At 58.2% G+C, this 23,065-nt stretch overlaps 1 protein-coding gene across 1 annotated transcript in view; it reads left to right on the top strand.

Annotated features, from left to right (window-relative positions):
* The first annotated feature begins 1,653 nt into the window (after positions 1-1,653).
* The window catches only part of LOC122382562 (protein C-ets-2-like), a 28,842-nt gene continuing 7,430 nt past the window's right edge, over positions 1,654-23,065 (top strand). Inside the window, exons 1-4 of the mRNA XM_043368061.1 lie at positions 1,654-1,911; positions 3,305-3,421; positions 4,309-4,509; positions 14,378-14,647. Of these exons, the coding sequence (XP_043223996.1) occupies positions 1,812-1,911; positions 3,305-3,421; positions 4,309-4,509; positions 14,378-14,647 (688 nt within the window). The 5' untranslated portion in view covers positions 1,654-1,811. The remainder of the gene's footprint in view (positions 1,912-3,304; positions 3,422-4,308; positions 4,510-14,377; positions 14,648-23,065) is intronic.

Below are 23,065 nucleotides of genomic sequence, written 5' to 3'. Positions count from 1 at the left end.
GATGACCTGACTTAAGTGTTTTTCCAGCAAGCAAACACCGAATTCGTCTTTAATGGAGCTAAAACAACACAAAAACGTTGAAATGGAGCATATTTTTACAATTGGAGCTTTTCAAACAAATTTTCTTAAAAATTTGTCGTGACCTCTAGATGACCTCAGGTAACCCGAACTTGAAAAACTGGATGTAGGCTATACAACTCGGTGAGCCTAGCATATCATGCCAGTTTGAATCAAAACCATAAACAAATCTAGATTTCGCTGACAAAATAACGTATTTTCAGTGCCATTTTGACAATGTACCGGTTTTTGTGACCTTGTGACCTGACCTGAGGTCACTAGTACACAAAACACCTAGGACACATGTCAAATGGCTGCCCCAAGTTGTGTTTGAAATTCGGTGGCTCTACGCCTTACGGTTCTTACGCTATTAAACGATAAACTCAACGATTCCGTTGCCGCTAATATAGCCCAATTTTATCCTGACATTGTACTGGTTTTGTTGACCCGGTGACCTGACCTGACCTGAAATGACAGGGATCTGAATTTTTCAGGGAAGGTGGCAAAAGGTTGCCTCATAGGGTATGCCAAATTTAGCGGCGCTACGCGCCGCCGTTTTTACGTTATTTGCGAAAACCCTTAGGGTGCGTGAACTCCCCTGGCCCGGCTAGGTGAAAATGTCGGCTCCTTATTTCGCCACACCCAAACGATTTTTCGTGACGCATCTGCATCTATGTTTTATTTTGTCGTTATAAACAGGATTTTCGTCATCGTGCGATTCTGAAAACATCTTTCATAAGATTCTGCATCTGTTACTCGAAGAGTTGTGCATCCGCGGCTAAAATGCTTCCTCAGGATTATTGATCATGGAATTTCGAAAACTGAATTACGTTTTGTCTAAACGGTGATATTTTACTCTTTTTTTATTGATTTTTTTAATTTTTGGCACAGGTCAAACGTTGAGTGTTTCACGTTTGTAAACTTAAAGCAATTAAAAGATACGGGAGCCTGCCTGCTGACAATAATAATTTTTAAAAAGTAAAATGTTATTTTATTCTCAAATCCTGTAACACCACCTTCCACTGCTCTCACAGCGCCACCTCGTTGCCCTCAGTCCTGTGACCCTGACCGTTCCCCGTTTCCACCCTCTCTCCGTCTCTCTCCCGGTCGGTGATCGTCGGTTCCGGCGGGCCGGCCGTTCCTCCGATTGGCGGCGCTGCGCCCGGCGCCGAGTCTCGGCCCGTCGTCTCACCGGCCGTCGTCGCACCGCCGAGCCACCTCCCACGGGCCCACCTGCTACCGTCCGCCCGCCGACCAATCAGCGCGCGCGCCGCCCCGAGCCCCGCCCACCGCGCGCCCGCGCAGAGGCTATTCATTCATAAACTTCATTGAGCGAGTTGTTGTGGACCCGGATAGGTAATTAGCGACTCCCGGACCGGGGCCGGGCGGCGGAAACGGGGCGGCATGGGTCACGGGGAGGGGAGGGGTACTGTATCCGGCGCCGACGCGACGGAATATCGTCGGCAGCGACGGAAGGCGAAGGCCGCGGATCGTCGGGGAACGGGTGACGGGACGGCGGAGAGCGGCGGCCGGCGGGTGGCCGACTGCCGAGCCGAGACGCCGGTGGCCGGCCGGCGTGCCGCCCCCGCCGCCGCCGCGAGGGGAGGGGAGGGGAGCGCTGCGCCCGCCGCGCCTCCGCCGGTGCGTCAGTGTCGCGCGGGGGACGGTGCGGTACGGACGGTGCGAGCGGTGCGCGTGCCATTGGACTTACGGAGCCGAGTGTTGACGACCGGTGGGACTGCGAGCGCGCCGCCATGGCGCAGACCAGTCACATGCTCAACAGCAGGATGTTCCAGAAGCCGGAGCCGGTGCTGCCGCGCGCTGCGCTCCTCAAACCCAACAAGAAGGCGCGAGGTAGGCAGGGAGACCCGGGAGGCCCTGCCCGGTGACCCGGCCCATTCTGACCCTGCCAGCAGGCCGCGAGCCAGCTCCGCGGCGGAAGCGATACGCTTGATCATTGCCAATTGCAACTGCAGCCCGCAGTCCGTGTAGAGTCGATGTTTTCATGGGGTTGATGTTGGCCCGGGTCCAGGGAGGGGGTCGGCCCGGTGGGGGTCGGTCGGCCGAGGTCGCTCGGTGGTCGCTACCGCTGCTGCCGCCGCCGACGGTACGGTCCGGTAGGTACTGCGGTGTCGGCGGCGAGCTGCGGCGGTGGTCCCCGGTCCCGGCGGTCCGCTCCCCTGGTCTGTCTGGTCCTGGTCTGGTTCATGTCCTGGTCTGCTGGTCTATGTCCTGGTCTGGTCTGTCCGGTCCCTCGCAAATGACGAAAGTTTGGTCAGCTTGGTGCTTCTTCATTCTGGGCTGGCTCTGACAGACTGGAATTATTTTGCGTTATCGTATCTTTGCCGATGGTCGATGGCTGACAGTGGCACACAGTCTCCGTTGTCATATTGGGCGACAACAGTCACCCTTGGCCAAAATTTGGAAAGCCAAGTTGAACGCTCTAAACGCAGCAAATATTTACATACTTACAGGCTAGGCGCACAGATGCATGCTTTTGGCAATTCTATGCCGGGTCGCGTCATAAGTTCATAACGTTTACTCGAAGTGATGTGTGCTCAAAATGTTTGAAAAGAAAAAAACGAAACTGCAAATAAAGGGAAAATGAAGCCCATAAACGTCAGGATGGCTATTGCCAAGGTACACGCACACATAGGCGCCAACAGCTTAACTGTCGTACTTTTTGCTAGTAATGCTATAGTTTATTTTCCTTTTTGTTACTTTTGCTTGGCTTGTGTAGCACCAGGAAAGTGCATTTGAGAGGTCCACTTTTTTCCTGGAAACTCTTGTGTTTAACAGCGGTGCGTGAAAGAATGGCTTCTTTGGAGGTGCGAGCGTGCATGACTGACATGCAATGATCGTGGATTATACGGTACCTGGTGAGCCACGCCTGACCAAGCTGCACCTCAAGGTGCTAGAGCACACGCCTGGGTTTGGACGGGGGTGTGTACCCAACACACGGCCGTGGCACAATTGGTGTGAACGGGCTTTCGACAGAAATATGAATGGCTCTCTGTTTTTATGCGAGAGTGTATTAGACGTACGATGTGATGCATAAGTTTTTTTTGCTAGTGATTTGGTTTTAGGGCGCTGTGAGACGAATCACATGTACTGGTAATTACATGTTTGCACATTGTATACGAATGATTCCATAAAAGGGTAGCTTATATAAGTCATCCGAAATGTGCACAATAACAATAAGTGCTCCTGTACCCTATCTGACAGTTTCATTTTCTCTCTCCCGCAGACCTGCCGAATCAAGTACCTCCGCTCACCCCGGGCACCAACAAGAAGATTGCCGACGCTCTGATGGCCTCCTTCGACAACTGGAACAAAGAGCAGGAGAGGCGCAACATACCCAAAGGTGGGTGGCACTCCCCCGCTCCCCTCCGCTCCCGAACGCACCGTGAGAGCGACCCGCGGCCCCGCACAAAGACACCCCGCTCAGAGAGGGTGATTGTGCTCGGCGAAAGTTTGCGGTTAGACAGAGGACAGGCAACGAATTGCGTCGAATTTGGAAAGTGCAGCGGTTTACTGCAAAAGAGGCACGGCTGAGGGCTGCTTTCGATACAGTCTCCAAAATTGGAGCGGGACGGGAACTAGTTTGGACACTGCACAAGACGGCCCGGGACAGGACGGTGTCGGAGATACCGGTCGGGCTCGCCGCGCGGAGGGGCCGAGCCGGGGCGCCCGGTCCCACCGCGCGCCTGGTTCCCAGGCCCCTGCCCGGCCCGCGATAAGTGGTCTCCTTCTGGACAAGTTATTGCGCCCTTTGCCGGCGGCGCTGGCCGCTGGCCGCTCCCGGTGTGAGACCGACTGCAGGGACGGCGGGCGACTCGGAGCGGCCGGGCCGCACAAAGACAATGGGATGATACTGCGCTGACACAGCGCCGGCCGCATTGTTTGCGAATAACGAGCAGTGCGGCATCTAAATTACACGTGTTTCAAGTTCACGACGTGGTGACTGCTTCACTCGGTGGAGCGGCTCGGCCGGTCGCGGTTTTACCTGGCGCTGAGTTCCGCTGCGTCCGTTTGGCTTTCGACCGTTTTTCCCGTAAACATGTTTGAAACAAAGTGTTTCCTGCAGAATTTCTGCGTTAGTTGTCACTGGCGATAGTTTACCTGCGGGAAGTTGACTAGGATTACAACGACTTACTTTTGGTTCCGTCTTCATGCATAAATTATTTTGACTCTATCAGGGCTGGTTCGACCCTCACCCGGCCTGACCTGACTTGCACTTTTCCGTTTCAGATCCGCGGCAATGGACCCAGATGGATGTCGTGCACTGGCTGTGCTGGGCCACAAACGAGTTCTGCATGGAGGGTGTGGAAATAGACAAATTCAATATGACCGGACGCGAAATGTGCGCGATGGGCAAAGATAACTTTTTGGAGCGAACTCCTCAGTGGATGGGAGACATTTTGTGGGAGCACTTGGAGAATCTTCAGCGTGGTGAGTACCCCACGGAGTCGATGGCTCCTCAATGGATACATCTGAACATGTGTGCCTGTACGTCCACTCTGTAAGAATATTAACTTTTCTTAGGTGATATGCCATTTGAACTCAAACTCTTATTTCGCCTTTGTGATAGCTCATTTGAAAAATAAGCCTCGAATCTGTGTTGTTCCTTCTCTATTGCTACTCTTTACGTGTCATTTTAGTAGAACATCCTAGGGAACCGATTGACATAATCATTATCTCCTTTTTCGCGATACTTGGCGCTACGTTACAATCATGTACTTTGCTCGGCAACCTCTGCCGTACAACCGGTCTTTGTCAAAAGTGATGACCAGAAAAAGGCTTCCAAACCACTTCAACTGTAGCACTACGTATGATTAATCGTCTACACGTTGTAACGGACTGTTGTCGGTGACGGGTGCCCTGCTGAGCTGCTGTTTCGAGCAGCGACCCATCAGTCCTACACAGGGAACAGTGCAGAAGTTTGTGCCGTGTACACCGGGCTGGGATATCCCAACGAGATATTTTTTGTTTCTGCAGGATGTAATCCACTTACAGCGGATTATTTGATTCGCACAGATTGAAGTAAACCATGTCTTGCCTCTTTGTTACGTTTTATTCACACATTACTGAATACGTCTGGCCTGCCTTACGTAGAACCTTACTGGAATCTTTTAGCTGGTGATACGTGTTTCCAAACGGCGGCATAGCATCCCATTTCTACGCCTCACGTTGTCACTGGATCGATGTCGTTGTACCGGAGTCGGTGGCACTTGATGCCAGCATTGTGGCCCCGACAGAGGTCACCGTGAAGGTCACGGAAGGGGTGCGCCGGGGTCGGAAGGGTCACAATACTTTGGTGACGGTCTTACGCCGGTATTTTTGTCTTGTCTTCACTTTGCTCATTTTCTGTGCCCTCCTCTTGTGCCTTTTTTTAATTTCATTTTCCTTTATTCTTTTTTCTTTTTCCTCTACTCTTGTGCCCTCTACTCTCCTCTCTTCTGCTCTCTTCTTTCCTTGCTCTCCATTTTCTCTTCTCTCCAACAGCTCTCAGAAGTCGGCAGCTCTGATGCACCGCGTCAGCCAGTTGGCACTCAATGCAGCTGTCCAAAGTGACAGTCATGCGGCTTCTGTGCAGTGCGGCGGTCAAGATAGACGCGTCGCGCGAATCGCTTCACTCTGTAACTTGCAGTCGGGAAGGCGTTGCACCAAGTGGCTTCTGTTGGGCCCGTGCACACACCATCAGCACGTGATCCGCCGTAAAAGTTTTGCACCCCAGTGTCATGAGATCTCTCCGGGAAAATCGGCACACTTCAAACGCGCTCACTCGATGGGTGTGATGCAATGAGTCGATAGATGTCAGCCGCCGTTGTAACAATTGCGGCAGCTGCTTTCAAAGGATATGAGCCGGTGTTTCTGAGAAAATGACTCGCATCTGGTCATGAACCTCGTTGTCCATACTCCAGGTCGACTTGTTGCGGTTAGCTGATCGATGTAGGACGCCAGTGCTTTAGCCGCTCCGTTGGCAGCTACTGGTCATGTCATTGCCTCTGCTAACCCGCTCCGCTGCACAGCAGGGGCTGGGTTGGCCCTCTGGGATGACGCCGCCTCCTGACCCGCTCCGCTGCAGAGATGCGGCGGCTGCTGTGGAGGCTGCGGCTGCGCCCGGGGCCGGACGCGGCGGCGCCGCGCCGTCTGCAGGCGCGCTCCGATTGATGATGACAAATATTTACAGTCGGCGGTGGCGTATCACAGGCGGTGCAGCTGCCGAGTGGGCCCGGCCACCCGCGGAGGCGGCGGTGAGTCGCCGGCGCTGCCGCCGGTGGTCGCCGCGCGCAGAGGGCTGATTGATGGCTCCGTGACGCCGCCGGGGCAGGGCGCGGCCCAGAGATGGATCGCTCTGACTCAGAGACGTTTGACGCGGCTGTCGAAACGAGCTGACGGCTCCGGTCTCACCGGATTATAAATGTGAGCTGCTGGATGTTGGCTGGTGGGCTCAATCTCACTACTGGCGGACGGCGCCTCGCTCAGAAACCCTTGAGGCGGGCGCTGCGGCAGATCACGATCAATCATGATTTGTCTCTTTTTCTGGTCATCCGACTGACAGGCACGTCTCACTTGTTTGCTCTGGATGGCGTGAAGTAGACCAGCCCGCCAGGAAGTTAGCTCATCATCGCTGTCATGTGACGTGTGGTGAGACGTCAGTCAGATGACGGCTGGTTAGAAGGGACTGATGGAAGTCACCGAAGGGCCACTGAAGTGCATGGTGAGGTGTTGTTCTCGCTGTCCCCCTGAAAGGTCGCCGAGGGCTCACAACAGCACGTCCACCTGGACAATTGTCAGTCAATCGGCCGGTCACTCGAGCGCAGCTGTTTCCGGCCCGGGCGCGCGCCCCTGCTGGCCGGCGCCCTCTGGCCCGTGGTCAGGGCGCCTGGTGGGGCGCCGCGCCCACAGGGTGGGGCGCCCGGCTGTCATCGCCTCACCCTCACCCCGCCTCCCCCACCATCGCTATCGCCATCGCTACTGCCGCCAACGCCCTGTCGTTCCGTGTCGCACCCGGCCGCAGTCGCTACCACGTCGAGCTCTTTAGCGCCGTGGTGCGGGCGAAAATTCGGCAAACATTCGCCTCCTGGCACCGCCGTGTGTCCGCGCAGGGAAGGACGTTGTGTTGTTTAGAGCCGGCGCCGGTGAAGGTGTCCTGCGGAGTTTGGCGAAAGGCTCTGAGTGGAGGACACCTGTTCTGTTGGCGTCGGCACGCGCCTCTGATGGGTGGTCCGGGTGATTCTACAACAGACTGAGACATGAGGGATCTCAGAAACTGGTGATAACATCAGAAACTGAAATGGATGAGATTCTGGACATTCCGCCGGCTTGGAAAAGAATGCATTTAGCATATCGTGATGATGCTCTTACTGAGTCTAAGCGCTTGCTTTCTGGGAATCATCAGCTCGTCAGGTGGTTGTTCTTGAGCTCCACTTTGGCGGCGGCGAGGCGGGCGCTGGAGGCGGACAGTCTCTATGAGTGATAGGGAGGCTGCGGGCAGCCCGAGTGGGCTGCTGTTGTTTGTCGGAAGTCGCTCTGCGGAACGGGCCGACATCATTTCACACCGGACGCTGCCATGGCACCTGACTGGCCGGCGCTCCGTACCCCTTCCCAGGGCAGCGGCTCGGAACTGGCCGGCGCTCCGTACCCCTTCCCAGGGCAGCGGCTCGGAACTGGCCGGCGCTCCGTACCCCTTCCCAGGGCAGTGGCTCGGAACTGGCCGGCCGACTGACCGCGGCACTGCGGCGCAGACGATCGTATCGGCACGGCCATTGTCCGGCCAATCACTGCCCGAGTCCAGTGCCCTGTGGCTGAGACCGGCTTCGCCTCTGTCCTACCGAAATGAGTTAATGAACTAATTTGCATTGATGGGATAGCGTATGGATATAAATTACACAGTACACAGTTCACACGATATACAAATGAAGCTACTCCTTCCGTTTCTTTTTTTGCGCGGCCAAACAGGCAAAATACCTACATAATTGCTGCCTGGCTAATTTCTCGAGACCCTGTTCTGCCCTATAAGAAATGTCTCTGTCGTGGTCGGGTCATTTTAGGCGCTCGGTATGCACGTGAGAGGGTGTGCAGGACACGCCATTGTGTTCCCATGACAATGACGGGCTGCAAGGCAAATAGCGAAGGAGCAAATTCACACGAACACGATCGTGTGAACTCACACGAAGGATACGCTAATGGAATGCGGTTCCACGCCGCTTGCCTACTGCACCCAAATTACAAACAATATACATCAGTACTAATATGCAAATCACATCACGAGTTTCGAGGTTTCCACTATCGGTTCGAGGACAATGTGTGTCAGCAGTGACCCGCTCCCCTCTGTTTCGCCACTGTTAGCCGGGGGTCCGGCTGGACTCGGTGCTGCGCTGTGCCCGCGCTGCGCTGTGCGCTGCGCTGCGCTGCGGGTCCGTTTGCGCAACCGGTCAGCGCAGGAGGCGTGTTTGTGTGACGCGTTTTCACACGCCGTGACCGGGCGCCGCCGGCGGCAGCGCTGTGTGTGATTGTTATTTGCCCAGTCCTCGCTGGGGTCCATCGGCGGAGAGAGCCGCCCGGTTACCGGTGCGCGCGGCGGGCCGTCGAGCCCGACCTGGCTGACACCGTTTCCACCGGAAGTCGGGGGATCTGCCGCGCCCCATGACGGTGATGGGACGCGCCGCGCTGGTCACGCGCTGAAAACCAGGCCTGCAGGCCGGCCCGGCCCCACTGTCCCGGCCCGGCCCGCTGTCCCACGCCGCGCGGGGGTCGGACGGGCGCCGCCTGATTTCGGCCGGCTGAACCAGTGGTAATGCGTGGATGATACATGGAATCCATTGTGGTCTCATGGAAGGTTTCCAGAGCATGTAATACCTACATGCAGTTCACGAATCGTTATCGTATGATACTGATTCAAACGCCCTTTGAATTTGTGACGGAAATGACTAGCGAGTTTTTTATAATAGTGCCGAGTGTCCTTGCAAGTCAGTTGCTCTGTAGTTGTTTCAATGCGTAATGGTGCGTGATTTTAAAAGGTCTGCTAGGGGTAAGCTCATGTGTAACAGTTGTCAATGGTGACTCACCATTATTCACTTAATTCATTGCGGAAAAAAATGAATAGTAAACAGATGCACACATGTTCAGAACTCCCAACTCGAACACGGATATTCAGTGTGAATGGACACCCTGTTATTGGCTATTTTTATGTTTACGCTCGCCGATGGGAAGATACAGACAGGGAAGTCCGTCAGGCCTGTCAGGATGTCCGACCCTCCCGGACATAGGCCCAGCGGCGGCCGTCGGCCGAGCGCGGAAAGTTTGACACTTTTCCCGTCCGTGGTGCCACCGGATCCGGTCAAATCGAGCGGCGCATCTTCCTCTCGTCGGCTATCTCCGCACATCAGCACGCGCCGGGCCGCCGCTTCTGTGGGCCGCCGGCGGTGTCCTTTGCTGGTCCGTCTCTGTCGCAACTAACCGGGCCGAGATGAGCGATCTGTTCCGCTCGCTCCCACTGAGAGGAAGGTCGTTCTCTCTGAGCGCGGGACGCTCGGGACGCCCGTAATTAGACACCCAGATACGCGGACGGAAAATCGTCTCCGGTTATTAGATAGTGGCGTGGTTAGCACTGAAGCCGTCACCAAAAACGACGCGCGGAATCTGCGGCACGGCGGAGCGGCGAGTTTCGGAAGCGGCGGTGTCCAGTGGCGCGTAATTTAACCCAATCTGGTCTCATTCAGGGCATTTCTCGGTCTCAGTGGATTATGTCGGTGGGTTTTGGCGCACAGACCACAATGGGCCCGGGGGCCGGGTGAATGCCGCGCGGAATTCCTTCGCCCGCCCCGGAGCGGTCTTTGAGGAGCGGCCTCCGCCGGGGGACAGTGCGTCCCTCGACTTCCGGTGATCCAGGTGGTGGGGCACGCAGCTCGCTCGCGCCGGGATCGAGGACCGAGGAGCGGCGCCAGCGCGCGCCGGAAGCCGCCGAGCGGCTCTCGCGCCCTCATCGCCCCCGGGCCTGTTTTTCTTGATCCCGAGCCTCGGCTGTGACAACATGACTTCGATGCCGGTGATTTGTGGCTAGAGCTGTTTGCCGCGACCACCAAAAGTGCATTAAAGTGTCAATATTTGCGGTAAAAACAGCGGCGCCGCGCCACCGCCGGAAATGCCTCTAATCCGGGTTCGAAGCCGGCGCGGCGCGGCTAATTCGGCTCGGCTCGGCCGGGTCGCGCTCTGCGGGCCGCGGGGCAGGGTTGTGTCGGGTCGCCGCGCCGCTCCGGTCCTCGGCCGCCGCTCTGTCTGCGTGCGGTGCTCCGCCGGTCCGGTGCAGCCCCTCCAGATGGCCGGCAGTTTATTTGTTCAGCTGATGACCACAGTCGCGGCCGGCCGAGGGCGGCATGCAGGACAGACAGAGCAACGCCAACCACTCCGCTGCACTGCACAGTTGTTCTCTGTCTGCGCCGCTCCGACCTTTCCACTCTGCGCACTTCACTGCTCGGAAACTTCTCCCTTATTTAGACATGTGTTGTAATTAACGGCGCATTGTGTAAAAACCTTGTGTGTATTTCTCGTTTTTATGTTATTTGGCATGCATATGCAATCACAGAACCTTGTTCGAGTATAAGCGGGATTGTGCCGTAACGTGTGCCGCGCTGCGGCAGGTGGCCGGAGCCGGGGATGATCCATATCCCTGTCCGGGAGGGTTCTGAGCGGCGCCGCGCTATCTCAGCTGCTACACCTGTCAGCGTCCGGCGATCATTATCCCGGCGGACTCCCCGCTCGGAGCGGCTCCGCCCCCTCTGAGACCCGCGGCTAAAGCTCCGCCCCGGGCTGCCTTTTCCAGGGATCCACGTATAACCCTGCCCCCTAGCAGCAACCCTGTCCACTGAATAGCCCTGGCAGCCTGTCGGGTCCAGATTAGTGGTCAACACATCTGGGAGAGACCGTTGCATGCTTCTTGGGAACCAGACGGCAACAACTTGCAGATCTATTTCGAGTGTTTCCGTAGCTAAATTTATTCCGGTTGAAGTTGTACATGATTTGTGAACGCGAGCTATTGCAGGCGCGGATCAAAGATGAATGATCTTGATCCGTTTAAAGTGCATTGAGATGAAAGCGAATTTCAAGGATGATCCTGACAATGGTATCGAGTTTGGTCCGCTGTTTCTCCCGGGGAGCGGCAAGCGGGTCCACCGACTGGCCGGTATCTGTCCGTGTCTGTCCGTGTCTGCCGCTCCTCCATCCCACCAGCTCCGCCACCGCTCCCGGCTCGGACACCGCGCGTCCGTCACCGACCTGGCATCCATAATGCGCGCCGCAATCGTCGCAATCGGCGCATTTCGCCGATAGCGGCGCGTCGGTAGCCCCAAGGTGACCGTGGCCCGGCGGCGGTGACTCCAAACAATGGCACGGCCGTGCCGCGCCGCTGCCGCCGGCCTTGGTGGCTCCGCCGCGCCGCCGCCGCTTCAGAACGGCACACAGAACGACACACAGAGAACGGCGGATAAAACGACGGATAATGTCACAGGGTGGCGGTACTCAGAATGGCACACAGGATGGCGGGTAACGTCACAGACCGGCGCAGAGAACGGCATGGAGGACGACGCAGAACGACGAGTAATGAACGACGAGACGAGCCATGGCTATTCAGACATCGTATGAAGCACGGTACCCGACGGCATGGAGCATTCTGCCCATACCAACCAGGATGCCAAAGCGCAACCCCACCTGTCTGGGCAGCTCTAAGCAGCTCTCGTGTTGAAATGTGCCAAATCCTTTTAGTCCACATTCCGAAGACTTGCTCCTATCCCGGAGTTTTCGCTGCGCCAGTTCGTGTTCCGCCCATCCCGCTGGCTCTGTGTATGAATGGAGCCGTCGCCCTGTCCCTGTCCCCACCGGCAATGTCGCTCTGCCAGGGACCGCCGGCCACCTCAGAGGCTGCCGGTCGGGCCGGGCCCGTCAATGGGACGTGTCCCCCGACCGCGAGCCGTGCAGGCCTCTGAGCTGACACACGCCGCCGCCAAATGCAGCTGTTTACACTGCCGACAGGTCGCGGCGTATTTAAACAGCACGGCCGGGGTCTCTCAGAGTCGCCTTTGTGCTTAGTTTGGTTTGTTTTTTATTATAAAGAATTGGGCTAACCCAGGTGATTCATATCCGGAAATCCTAACTGACGGTCCTAGTGCCAAGCAGGTAAAATGACAAAGGCATAACAGGACACTGGCACTGAACTGGTCTCCGTCATTACGGAAAATAGATCCGTGTGAATAAAAACACCAATCGCAATTAGGCATCTGGATTAAGAGATAATGATACATTGTCTAAAGATGTTGGTTGGCACCTGGTGCTTGTTATGTGTCATGTGAGAAAACAAGCAACAAATACATGGAATTTCCGATTAGAACAACCACCTGAATACATACAGCTGACCCAATTATTCGCTGCAATTTTGTCCCTAGATACAGAGCGTGCTCTATAGTCCTGTACCTACGATCCTCCCTAAGTGACCTTGGCAGCATGTGCCAAACGACGACAGCATTTTTTCGTGAGCGCTCGTCGTTCGTAAGTCGGCTGCCGTCGCCACCCTTGCCGCCACCCTCTCTTCGCTCCCCTCTGGACTGAGTGTGCAGCTGGCGTGTCAGCCAAGGCCAGGGGCACTTCCGACGCCCTGCAGCCTCCGCGCCCGCCACGGGCGCTATAAATGGCTGATGGAATCATAGCGTCGCGGTGTGCACGCCGCCAAACTGAAGGCCGTCGTCACGGCGTCACGTCACGGCCGTCACGGCGTCACGTCACGACACCGCGCCGAGCTGACGGCGCTGTGAGGGCGCCGGGCAGTTTTCCCCGTTCTTTTCCTGTCGCCACCCGCCGCTCGACTCGTGTCGTGAACGGATTATAGCAGGTTCAGCAGGCGGCTTTGTTAGAGTTTTGTGGGCACATGATCGACAGGGTCGAAAAGTTGTCAGCTTGTGGGCTGGCGACCATTCAATCATTCATTCGTTCATTCATTGATCAACGGCTCATTCATTTTTCATTCATTTTTCATTCATTTGTCGAGACGGTTCATTCATTCCCTTGCAACCTCGTCTCTTGCCAAGAAAGAAGTTAACTTTTTTAGAACTGCTCATGTTGTCACAAATATATAACAAATGCAGTACCTATGCCCAATGCCCATTGTCCACTCGAACAAGCTATCTGTACACCAACTGAAGGATTTGTTCGCAGTTTAGCGTCCCTAATCCTCGCACTATGAAGCGCCTGCTCTGATTCAGCCGTGTCGGCCGGACAGGTGTAGCCGGTGATTCAGCGTGCACCTGCCGTTCAGGCTCTGAGCCGCCCCCAAACTGCGCTCCCGGTGAGCAGTGAGCACCTCAGCCCGGTCTGAGTCTAACGCCGCCGCCGCAATAGAACCTGAACCCTCTCCGGCTGCTAACGGTGCCACCGAGCAACGCCTCGGGATTATTTAAAAACCGTGAACACAGAAAAAAATTCCAAAGCCGTTGTTTTGGATTAAGTCGGTCAAGGAGCTGTGAAGACATGCGAGCAAGTCCGCTTGTTTCACGGAAAATACGTCTGACTCGTCCGACTTGTGAATGGTGTTAGGTGGTATTTGAAGTAAAACTGTTATAGAACGACGGGTTCAAACCTCTGTGGAGGTGTCTCCATCAGTAAATGCACGGGATGGGTATCAGTCCGCCCAACCCGGAGCATCAGTCGTGACACAGTTCCTCGGTGCCACCCGGAGCTGCCGCCTCAGTCCCAGCCCTCTGTATCCCCCGCTCTGAGGTGTGTTGTGACATAACCTGACCTCGTCGCCGAGCTCCTACCATACCGGCGGCGCTGCGTGCCGAGCCCGCCGGTCACGTCTCTCGCAGCAAACAGCGCCGAGCCGCCGCCTCCCCGCGGCGTCACACGGCGCGTCACGGCCCGTGACGGGGTGCAGAGCGGCGGCCGCTGCAGCTGGTGACGCGCGCGGTGACGGCCCCGCTGACCTGTGGTGCCGCCGCTGGTGGTGCGGGCACCAGTCGCTCCCCGCCGCCCGGGGCACCAGCCGCTCCCGGCGCCGCCCGCCGGCAGATTTGGCGGGCGCTCAGGAATGTGATACAGTGCCCACGGCGCGCGGACAGTGGCCACTGCCGCCCCGACAGCCGCTAACTAAACGCACCGACTGTCTGCAGCCAGCCAGGTAAACCCGTGTCCACCGGCACCCCGAGCAGCTTCTCTTGGCCGCCGAAACCGTCACGTATTCAAACCCACCGTGCATGTTGATCGCGCTAATCGCGTCGGTAAACTGTTTCGACCCTGGCCTAACTCTCGTATCTGTGTGCTGTTTCAGAGTGCGAGCAAGCCAAGGCGTCTCTGGAGAACATCCCCACTAGTCTGTACGAGAGCGTGGCCGACCCGGAGCTACATCGCTACCTGGACACGTGTGCCAAGCCGCCGCCGGCCCAGTTGACGCCCTCGCACGCGCTGGCGGCCACCCAGCCGCCGCCGGTGCCTCCCCAGTCGGTACCGACACCCATGAACGGCAGTCCGGGCCCGCCGTGCGCGCCGGCGCCGGCACCCGCACACCTCCAGCACGGCCAGCACACACAGCCCTTCGGCGGTGAGTAACGCCCGCAGGCAGACGGAGGGAAAGGTGGTGGGTTCGATTCCCATCGCGGGTTATCGGGGTTTGTTTGTTTTGCGGTTTGTCGGTGGGTTGGTAGCTGATGTGTTGGGAAATACGATAGCCGGTAAATGGTCCATAAATAAGGCGCTAGTGACACCCGACTCGGCGGGGGCTGCGAGTTCATACCGAGATGTTCACAGGTGATTCGCGCCTCCTGGGGCCGGTGCTGCAGGCGGTGTGCATAGGTTTGCAGCTGATGCAAGCCATCAATCTGTCTCGTATGAGTTGCGTGGGAAACATTCTGGACATTCCGACATCGGCTGCGGTTTGAGAAGCGAGGCTGTTCTTGATGCATAATATTTCGTCGGCAATTTGTTTTGGTAGACGTCGACGAGGCGATTTCGCTGTCAATTTATCCGTTTAGCCTGTCAACTTTTAGTTCGCTGATGCAATGGGCTACTCTGCTTTCAATTTTCATATTTCTGACAAAGCGTCTGCAGCGTGTAATATTGCCTCCGTCGTTGCCATCATTTGGTATTTGGTCTCGTCACCGCAGTTCTCCGTTTTCTACAGTTTGTCTCTCTTTACTGCTGTTTCCTGTTCCTGCTTCTGTTTTACTGACCTTCACTCTTTCATTTTTCACCCACCGCTTTGCTCGTATTTCTTCTACCAATGTCTCATGTCTCCTTTTCCTGTTGCCTTCCTACTTCCACCCCAGGGCCGCCGTTTTTCCGCCGCGCTGGCCTTTTTCGCCCAGACCACTGGCCGTGTTTCCCCTCCATAGCGCACCTGGCTCTGGCGGTACGGTGCGGTACGGCGCGGCGCGCTGTCGCGGTCCGACGAGCTGGCATTGGGCGTCACCGTCAACCACCGCTCTGACCTTCATGGTCCGTGACCGCAGCATGGCGGCGCCCGGCCGGCTGCCGCCACCCATAGGCGGCGGAACGATTTGAGACAAGGGGGGGCACCATGGCTCAAGGGGCCAAACCTAGGGTACCCCCAAATCCTGTTTTCTCATAGGATTTAGGCCACTTATTTTTCGTCACAGCCCTGACACGATGATTTTTTTTTTTAATTTTATTTTTTACGAAACGAAAATGGCAGTTCACCCCCGTATGCAGGGGTGTAATTTTATATCTCTTTGTGGGGGCATATGCATCCACAATCCTGAATTATGTATGCCCACACAATGATGAAAATGCACCCACAAGTCTTTTACAAGGCTGCAAGCGTCCTTTCGAGAGTACGGTGCCCTTGGCATGCTCTAACGGCGTCCTCCTGACCGTCTCGCGTTCATGGATAATATAGCGTTTTTAATCACTCGGCGCCCTTCTGGGAGAATGGCGCACTTTTGACAGCACCGCGCCATTCTCATGGTCTAACGGCGCCCTCCTGACCGTCTCGCGTCCTTAGGTCTCTGTTCACCGTGCATCCCTCGACTGTTCGGCGCCCTTCTGGCCTCTCAGCGCCCCTGAACCACATATAGCGTTTTCAATCACTCGGCACCCTTTTACGAGAATGGCGCCCTTTTCATGATCTCAATGCGCCCTCGTAACCATCTGGCGTCCCAACGTCCCCACCAACGTAGCACTACTGACTGTGCGGCGCCCTTCTCGCCTCTTAGCGCCCCTGGACCACATAGCGTTTTCAATCACTCGGCGCCCTCCCAAGAGAATGGCGCCCTTTTCATCGTCTCACGGCGCCCTCGTAAGTCGTAACCGTCTGGTGCCTCCACATTTGGTGCCCCTCCTACTGGATGGCGCCCTCTACAGCTTTTTACGTCCTTCCGGTCAGTTTCCACTTTTAAGCGTGTATTTGCTTAGTCAGACACGTCACTTGAAGCGCCATTCGGCTAGCAATGTTATCAAATTCGGTGTTAATTTAGGCTCCCACATAAAGAATATCTATCGCGCCCCAAAACGGCCTGGCGCCGGGCGCCCCTACAGCTGGGCACCCACAATCATTTTAGGAAAATTACACCCCTGCCCGTATGTGTGGTTAACTTTAAGCTGATCCCCAAGTACCTATGTGTTTGTCTCTTCCTTATTCTCGTTTGATAAATTCCATTAATCCTACATGTAACAAATTACCAAGAAGCCATCGCATGGTACTAATCAGTGGCGAATCCCAGGGTGGAGGTCACATGGGTCATGACTTAGGGCCTGGGGTCACCACATGCCTGCCAGGAGCACCACAGGCCTGACAGCCGACAGGGGCACCACAGGCCCGCCAGGGGTACCATAGGCCTAGCAGGGGCACCACGGGCCTGTCAGTGGCACCACAGGCCTGTCAGGAGCACCATCGGCCTAGCAAAAGCACTACAGGTCTTCCAGGGGCACCACAGACCTGCCAGGGGCACCAGAGGCCTGCCAGGGGCACTATCGGATTCGCAGGGGAACCACCGGCCTCGCAAGGGCACCATGGGCCTGTCAAGGGCACCACAAGCCTGTCGTTGGCAATTTAGGATTGTCAGAGGCACCACAAACCTGTCAAGGGCACCTGCGTTCTAACAGGGGCACCACAAACCTGCCAAGGCCCAGGGACACCACAGGCTTAGCAAGGACACCACAGGCCTGTCAGGGCCCATGGGCACCTAAGTCATGTCAGGGCCCACCGTAGGCTTGTAAGGGGGCAGGGTAGGTAGGTACCACAGTCTTTCCAGGGGCATCAGCGGCCTAGCAGGTGCAGGGGCACCAGTCATCACATGACTAACCAAAAATAAAGAAAATAAAAAAAACTGAAAATAGGGCACCACCAAAATTAAGTGGCCGAAATCCGTTGAGGTTTTAATTTTGGGCATAGGTAGGGGCACCACTTCGATTCATGGCCCTCCCCTTGGAGTTTTCCCCGAATCTGCCCCTAGTACTAATACATCAAATTTAAGGGGGGGGGGCACCTTGCTATTGGTGCCCCCCTTGCAGAATTCAAGGGGGGGCACGGTGCCCCCCCCCCCGTTCCGCCGCCTATGCCGCCACCGCCCTGCCGCAGCTACTGACGCCCCTACTGTTGCTGCCGCTTCTGTCGCTCTTGCCGTCCTCGCCCCTGCCGCTGTTGCCCCTAGTCCGTCCCTGCTGCCCCCCGCCCCTGATCTTGCCACTGCCCGTACTCGTGTTGCCTCTCGACGCTACCATGACGCCCCTGACGCTGCTGCCGCCCTTGCTTCTAATTCTGCCCTGCCGCCCTTGCCGCTCCTGCCGCTCCTATCGCTCCTGCCGCCCGCCGCTGTCCCGATTGTCCGCGTCCTGCTGACGCTGTCGCCGCGTCGTCAGGTGCCATCCGAGCCCGCTGCTGACGGAATCTGCCGATCGCAGTCGGACCTAATGCCCCGGGGTCGTCCCCCCACCGCCATGCTACGGGGGCGTGGCAACCAGAGCGGGGGCGGCGGGTCCGCCGGGGGGGGGGGGGCTGTCACCGAGGCTGAGCCCTGCTCGACCGGTACCGGAGCTGTGGAGTCGAGGCTCTCAGTCCTCACCGCTCGTAGCGGCGGTCCTAATTGTGCAGTCGTTACGGCGTTGATGCGGCCGTGAATGTCAGAACGTCGGGTCGATTCCCACGAACGTCAGGCCTGCTGGCAGGACTGAGAGCTGCGTCTAACCGGACCGTGCGAGCGAACAGGCCCCTGCCAGTCCCTCACCTGCGATGGCTTAGTTTCGCGTTTAATTGCTTTTTGATGAGTGCGAGCGGCTGTGACCACGGCGCCGCATTTTCGCTAATGAGCTCCTCGCTCGGTTCGACCGTGTCTAAGTGGTACAAATAAGTGTCACGAGGTGGTGACCTGACACGACCCAGGGTCACCTCAGCTCCGGAACTGTCGGCCCGGCGCGCCATTTCCGGCCGGCGAGAGCGCCATTTGGCGCGCCAATGCCGGTCACCTCGCGTGGCCCCGCAGCGGCCCGGCTTCCGGCGCTCCAGTTTGCCAGTTTTGGCACTCTGGGCTGGTCCGACTCCGCTGGCCACGCTGGTCCGACCCTCCGCTGGCTCCCCGCACAGCCAGTAGCGCGTCCTTCGGTACAGATGACCGGCCTGGGAGCAGCGTCCACCGATATTCCCACAGACAATGGCGCTTACTCGGAATCAGCTTTGAGCTCTCCATTGTCGCTGGTAATGCCGCAGCGGCCGGGGCGGCGCCGACTCCGACCCTGAGCTCCTCAGTGACCGCACAACGCTCCGCCCGCGGTCTCTGAGCCGACTCCGACCCGCTTGGCAGCCGCGTCGCATAGTTGTTTCCTCCGATCGGAAGTGGCGGATCAGTTGACTGTTGATTTACTCGCTCGGCCCACCTGCTGGACACCGCCTCATTCCGGGCTCGGGCCAGCTATTTCCGACATCATGCCAAGTCGATCAGTGGGCTCGTTCCTGCCAGGTATAGCACCACCGATCGTGCAGTTCGGTTGACTGTCGGTACATCGCTGGGCTGGCGATCACCCACCGTCTCTGGCTACCCTCTGACCTGCCGGCCCGTGAGTCGTTCTCTGTCCTCTAGACTTTCCCGTTCCCCTGACTGGGGGCCGTTCTCGTGATATGGTCACCCTCACACGAGACGGTCGCTGGACCCATCGGGGCGTCTCACGGCGCGTCCCTCTCGCAAAAACGGGCGCCTCCGCCGGGCCTGGCGAGGGTGACAGGTGGGAGGCAGGTGCCCCCCCCCCCCTCCGCCGGCGTCTGGCGAAGGGGGGGGGGGTTCCGCTCGGCGGACGAGGTCGGACTCTTTGTTTCCGCCGCCTGTCGACGCACCGGGTACTGACTTGAATGAAGGTCAACCGCCTTGAACTTTTCGCTCTGCATGGCTTTCAGTTTTGGCGGCAGCACGGCTTGACATTTGAAACGCTGTCGCCAACCACGCCGGTAAATTGGACAAGACATAATGCCAAATTTAGCACGCAAACGTGAACTTGAGTTTGCATCTGAAATAAGCCGCGGAGGAAATAATTCATCGATAGTGTTCTCGTCCGAGGCTCGTTTTGAATAAGCGCCGAGTTCAGGTTGGAGCCTGTTCGTCGTGATCGTCGTCGGCTTGTAACGCACCGCGTCACGACACGGTGCCACAGAATACCGTGGGAGCCGGCCTCCGTGACGACCGCCGTGACGGCCGCGCCGTAACGCGTCACACAGCGTTTTCACGTTACGAACGATAGTGAAACTGGTCTCCATCGGAAGCGACGCACAGATCCGGCGGCGGTGCGGCCGCGTCCTTCCTGCGGGGAGGATGTGAGTTGCCGGTGGCTGATGGGAGGGCGCCGGTGGCTGTCTGTGTCTGTCTGCCGCCGGCTGTGACGGCCAGGGACAGCTCCGGCTGACAGTGCCGGGTGCGCGCCTCCTCCACCTCTCGGCGGCAGCCAGCTGGAGCCAGCCGCCCCCGGTTTCCGGCGGAGCCCCTCCGTTTCCCAGGCGGACCCGCGCGCCTCTCCCCTGTAAAACAGTGGCCCGCCGCCGCGCCGCCGGTAACGAGCGCCGGATGTTGTCCCGCGCCGGAAGTGACGTCACGCTCGGTGCCCCTGGGCGGGGCCAGCGTGCCCCGCCCCCGTAAAAAGGTGCAGAGGTTGCGCGATCGGCGATTTTTTGACACGCACTGCCCGGGCTTTGTGTGACGGCTAAAAAGCCAAGTGCGGCCGCGCTGAAGCACGAAATGAGCGTTTTTCTGGGGCCGGTTTGGGCCGGAAAGTGGGGTTCATGAGTTTTGGCCAGCTCGTCAATGGGGTGCGTTCTGACGGACAGATGATCTATCGTGACCGTCATTCATCACCGCGCTTTTGCGGCCGCCGGCCGGGCATTCAGAAAGTTTCGTGCATCGTGCGCGCTGATGAGCGTCCTACTTTTGTGCAAAATTGACTGAGCATGCGAACCGTGCGCGTCGAACTCTAACCGGCGTCAGTAGGGCACCCAGTGGTCATTAGGCCACTCTAATACGGCCCCACAATGAACTTACACACACATATCTTCATTCGCGGAGCGGCGTTGTGGGCCGCCGGCCGGGCTGTCCGCCGGCCGGGCCGCCTCAATGGCCAGAGGTCAGCGGCGGGTCGGCGCGGGGTCGGCCCCAGGCCGTCTCGGGTCACAGAGGTGCTCGGAAGACCCGGCGGCCGACACGGCGGTGCTACCGACGCGCGCGATCGGGCTCCAATGACCCAGTGAGTATGGGAAGTGTGCCTGCTGGAAATGGGCCGGGCCGGAAGAGCGGCGACTCTGTGGCGCGGGTCGCGCCCGCCGCCGCTCCCCGGCACCCACACGGCCGCCAGCCGCCGAGCCGCGCGCACCGCCGCCCCGCCGCGCGTTACACGTGAGACGTGACGCGACCAGTGTGACGGTGACGGCCGCGTGACGACGCCATGCTGACCACTCACAAGCGCGACTGGCGTCACGAGCTGACGGCCGCACCGAGGATCGCCGCCGATCTCTTCGCCCGCGCAGGTACTCCGAGTCGACAGACAGGTACTCCGAGTCGACAGACTAATCTAGGGGGCTCCGATACGATGGCGAATCCATTCAGACCCTTGCTAACGATTTTCGGATCGCAAGAGCTTAAGTTTTTAAAGCATGTCTTTGGGAAGCAATATTTTTTAAAAGTTATGTAGCTTTTAAAATTGCCTTCAATATGAGTTGTGGGTAAGAGCTTCCCGACTCCCAGTGGCCTATGTGTTCTCTCTGTGGCGCCCGTCCCGCGGTGCGCGTCTGCTCGTCCCGTGGCCGCCGGTCGGGGCCGGGCCGGTGTTTGGACGCGCTGCCCCAGTGGCCCGCTCCCCTCTGTCGGCCTGCTCTCCGCCGACCAGCTGGTGCCTGCTCCGCCTGCCGGCTGCTCCGTCTCGTCCAGACGCACCCGCGGCCCCTCCAGGCTCCCAGGCCCGACCAGCCGGAGTCGATCGCCGCCCCTCGCCGACGGTACACCGGCGGCCCTTTTTTGCACGCGTCGTGGCCGTCGCACGCGGCGCTCCTCCCCGCCGCCGGAAGCGTAAGGTCGCGCCGGATCCTGGGCGCCGCTCCGGGCCGGGGCGGTCCGGGCGGCCCTACCAGGTGGTCGCGGGTGGCGCGCGGCTTCAATGGGCCGGCGGGGGCATTGTTTGGGTCTCTCGCCGAGCTCGGGACCGCCGCAGTGTCGCGGCTGGCGGCAGGGCGACGGCGCGGTGACACGGCGGATCGGACCGGGTCGTAATTGGCGGCCGATGACGGCGGCTGGACTTTCCTGGCGACGGAATGACTGGGCCCCGGTGGAGACCGGTCGGATTTAGAGTCGTCGAACGGGTCCGAAGGTATTCGGGGGAATGGAGAAAAGGCTTACTTATTTTCTTCCTTCGGCTGTTTTTCCATGGCTAACAGGTGCAAAGTAAGCGCTCATTGAGACTTCTTCGTCGCTGTCTGTCTCGAGCGTCTCCAAAGCTCCCTTTCCACCCCTTGTGTCGGAATCCCCGTCTCCCCCTGCCGCTAGTCTCCCTCTGCTGGCATTCCTTGTCACCCCGGCTGTCGTGTCTGGCTCTGTCAGCTCGGCGTCTGCACTCAGCAGTCTCAGCAGCCCGTCTCTGGTAGTCCCGTGTGTGCCCTGTGTCTGTACGCCTGGCTCGGTGTCTGCCGCCGACGGTTCGTGCGTCTGCCGTTGGTCGGCGTCTTCTGGTGCGCCGTTTCCGGCAGGTGGCCCGGCCCAGTAATCCCGGCCGTGGACCGTGACGTGACGCAGTGACGTCACGCCGTGACGCCTGTGTGTGACGGGTCTATAGTGCAGTGTAGGTCGGTAGTTTCATTGTCCAGGGTTTGAATCAGGCGCCTGCTTTGCAACAGGTGACCGTCCTACGGGTCTGGTTTGACCGCTGATCTACTCTGGTGAACGGTCACGGGCGTTATTCTCTCATCAGACAGTAGCGTTTCAGATATTAACGCTCCTGCTCCTGTCCCGCCCCGCTTCTGTCCCCGTCCCTACTCATGTCCCAGCCGTCCCCGCCCCTGTCCCGCCAGTCCGCCCGGTCAGGTGTGAGGGCGGTTTTTGCGCGCCGGCGCCAATTTCAAGGTGCCGGGGAGTGCGGCGGTGGCCGGCTTCCGGCGGAAGCTCGCGTTTACTCCCCTCTGGCCGCTCTCCCCGGTGTGCCGCTCTCCCCCGGTGTGCCGGGGAGGGCGGGATTTGTCGGGCGCGGGGAACTGGGGTGGCGCCGAGGGTTTGATTTGGAGGGCTGATGGCCGTGTCGTGGTCACGTTTGAATTGGGCCGGGCCCGGCCCCTGTGTGAGGTGCTCGAACCCACTCCGGCGGGGAGCTCGGATAATCCTGCCGACCATTGTGTCGCGGGCACAACAATGGAAACGGGACCGACACAATGAAGATACTAATAACGCGGGATTGTGGACGTTCCCCGGCACAGAGTGATCGCCGCAGAATGTTTTTGTCTTTTCGTCAGCATTTGGAGTTAGTTGTTCGAATTAATAGGACGCAT

This window comes from Amphibalanus amphitrite, unplaced genomic scaffold (genome assembly GCF_019059575.1).
Source record: "Amphibalanus amphitrite isolate SeventyFive unplaced genomic scaffold, NRLGWU_Aamphi_draft 000142F_arrow, whole genome shotgun sequence".
In the NCBI taxonomy this organism is placed as follows: Eukaryota; Metazoa; Arthropoda; class Thecostraca; order Balanomorpha; family Balanidae; genus Amphibalanus; species Amphibalanus amphitrite.
This window is presented reverse-complemented; position numbering and strand designations above follow the sequence as displayed.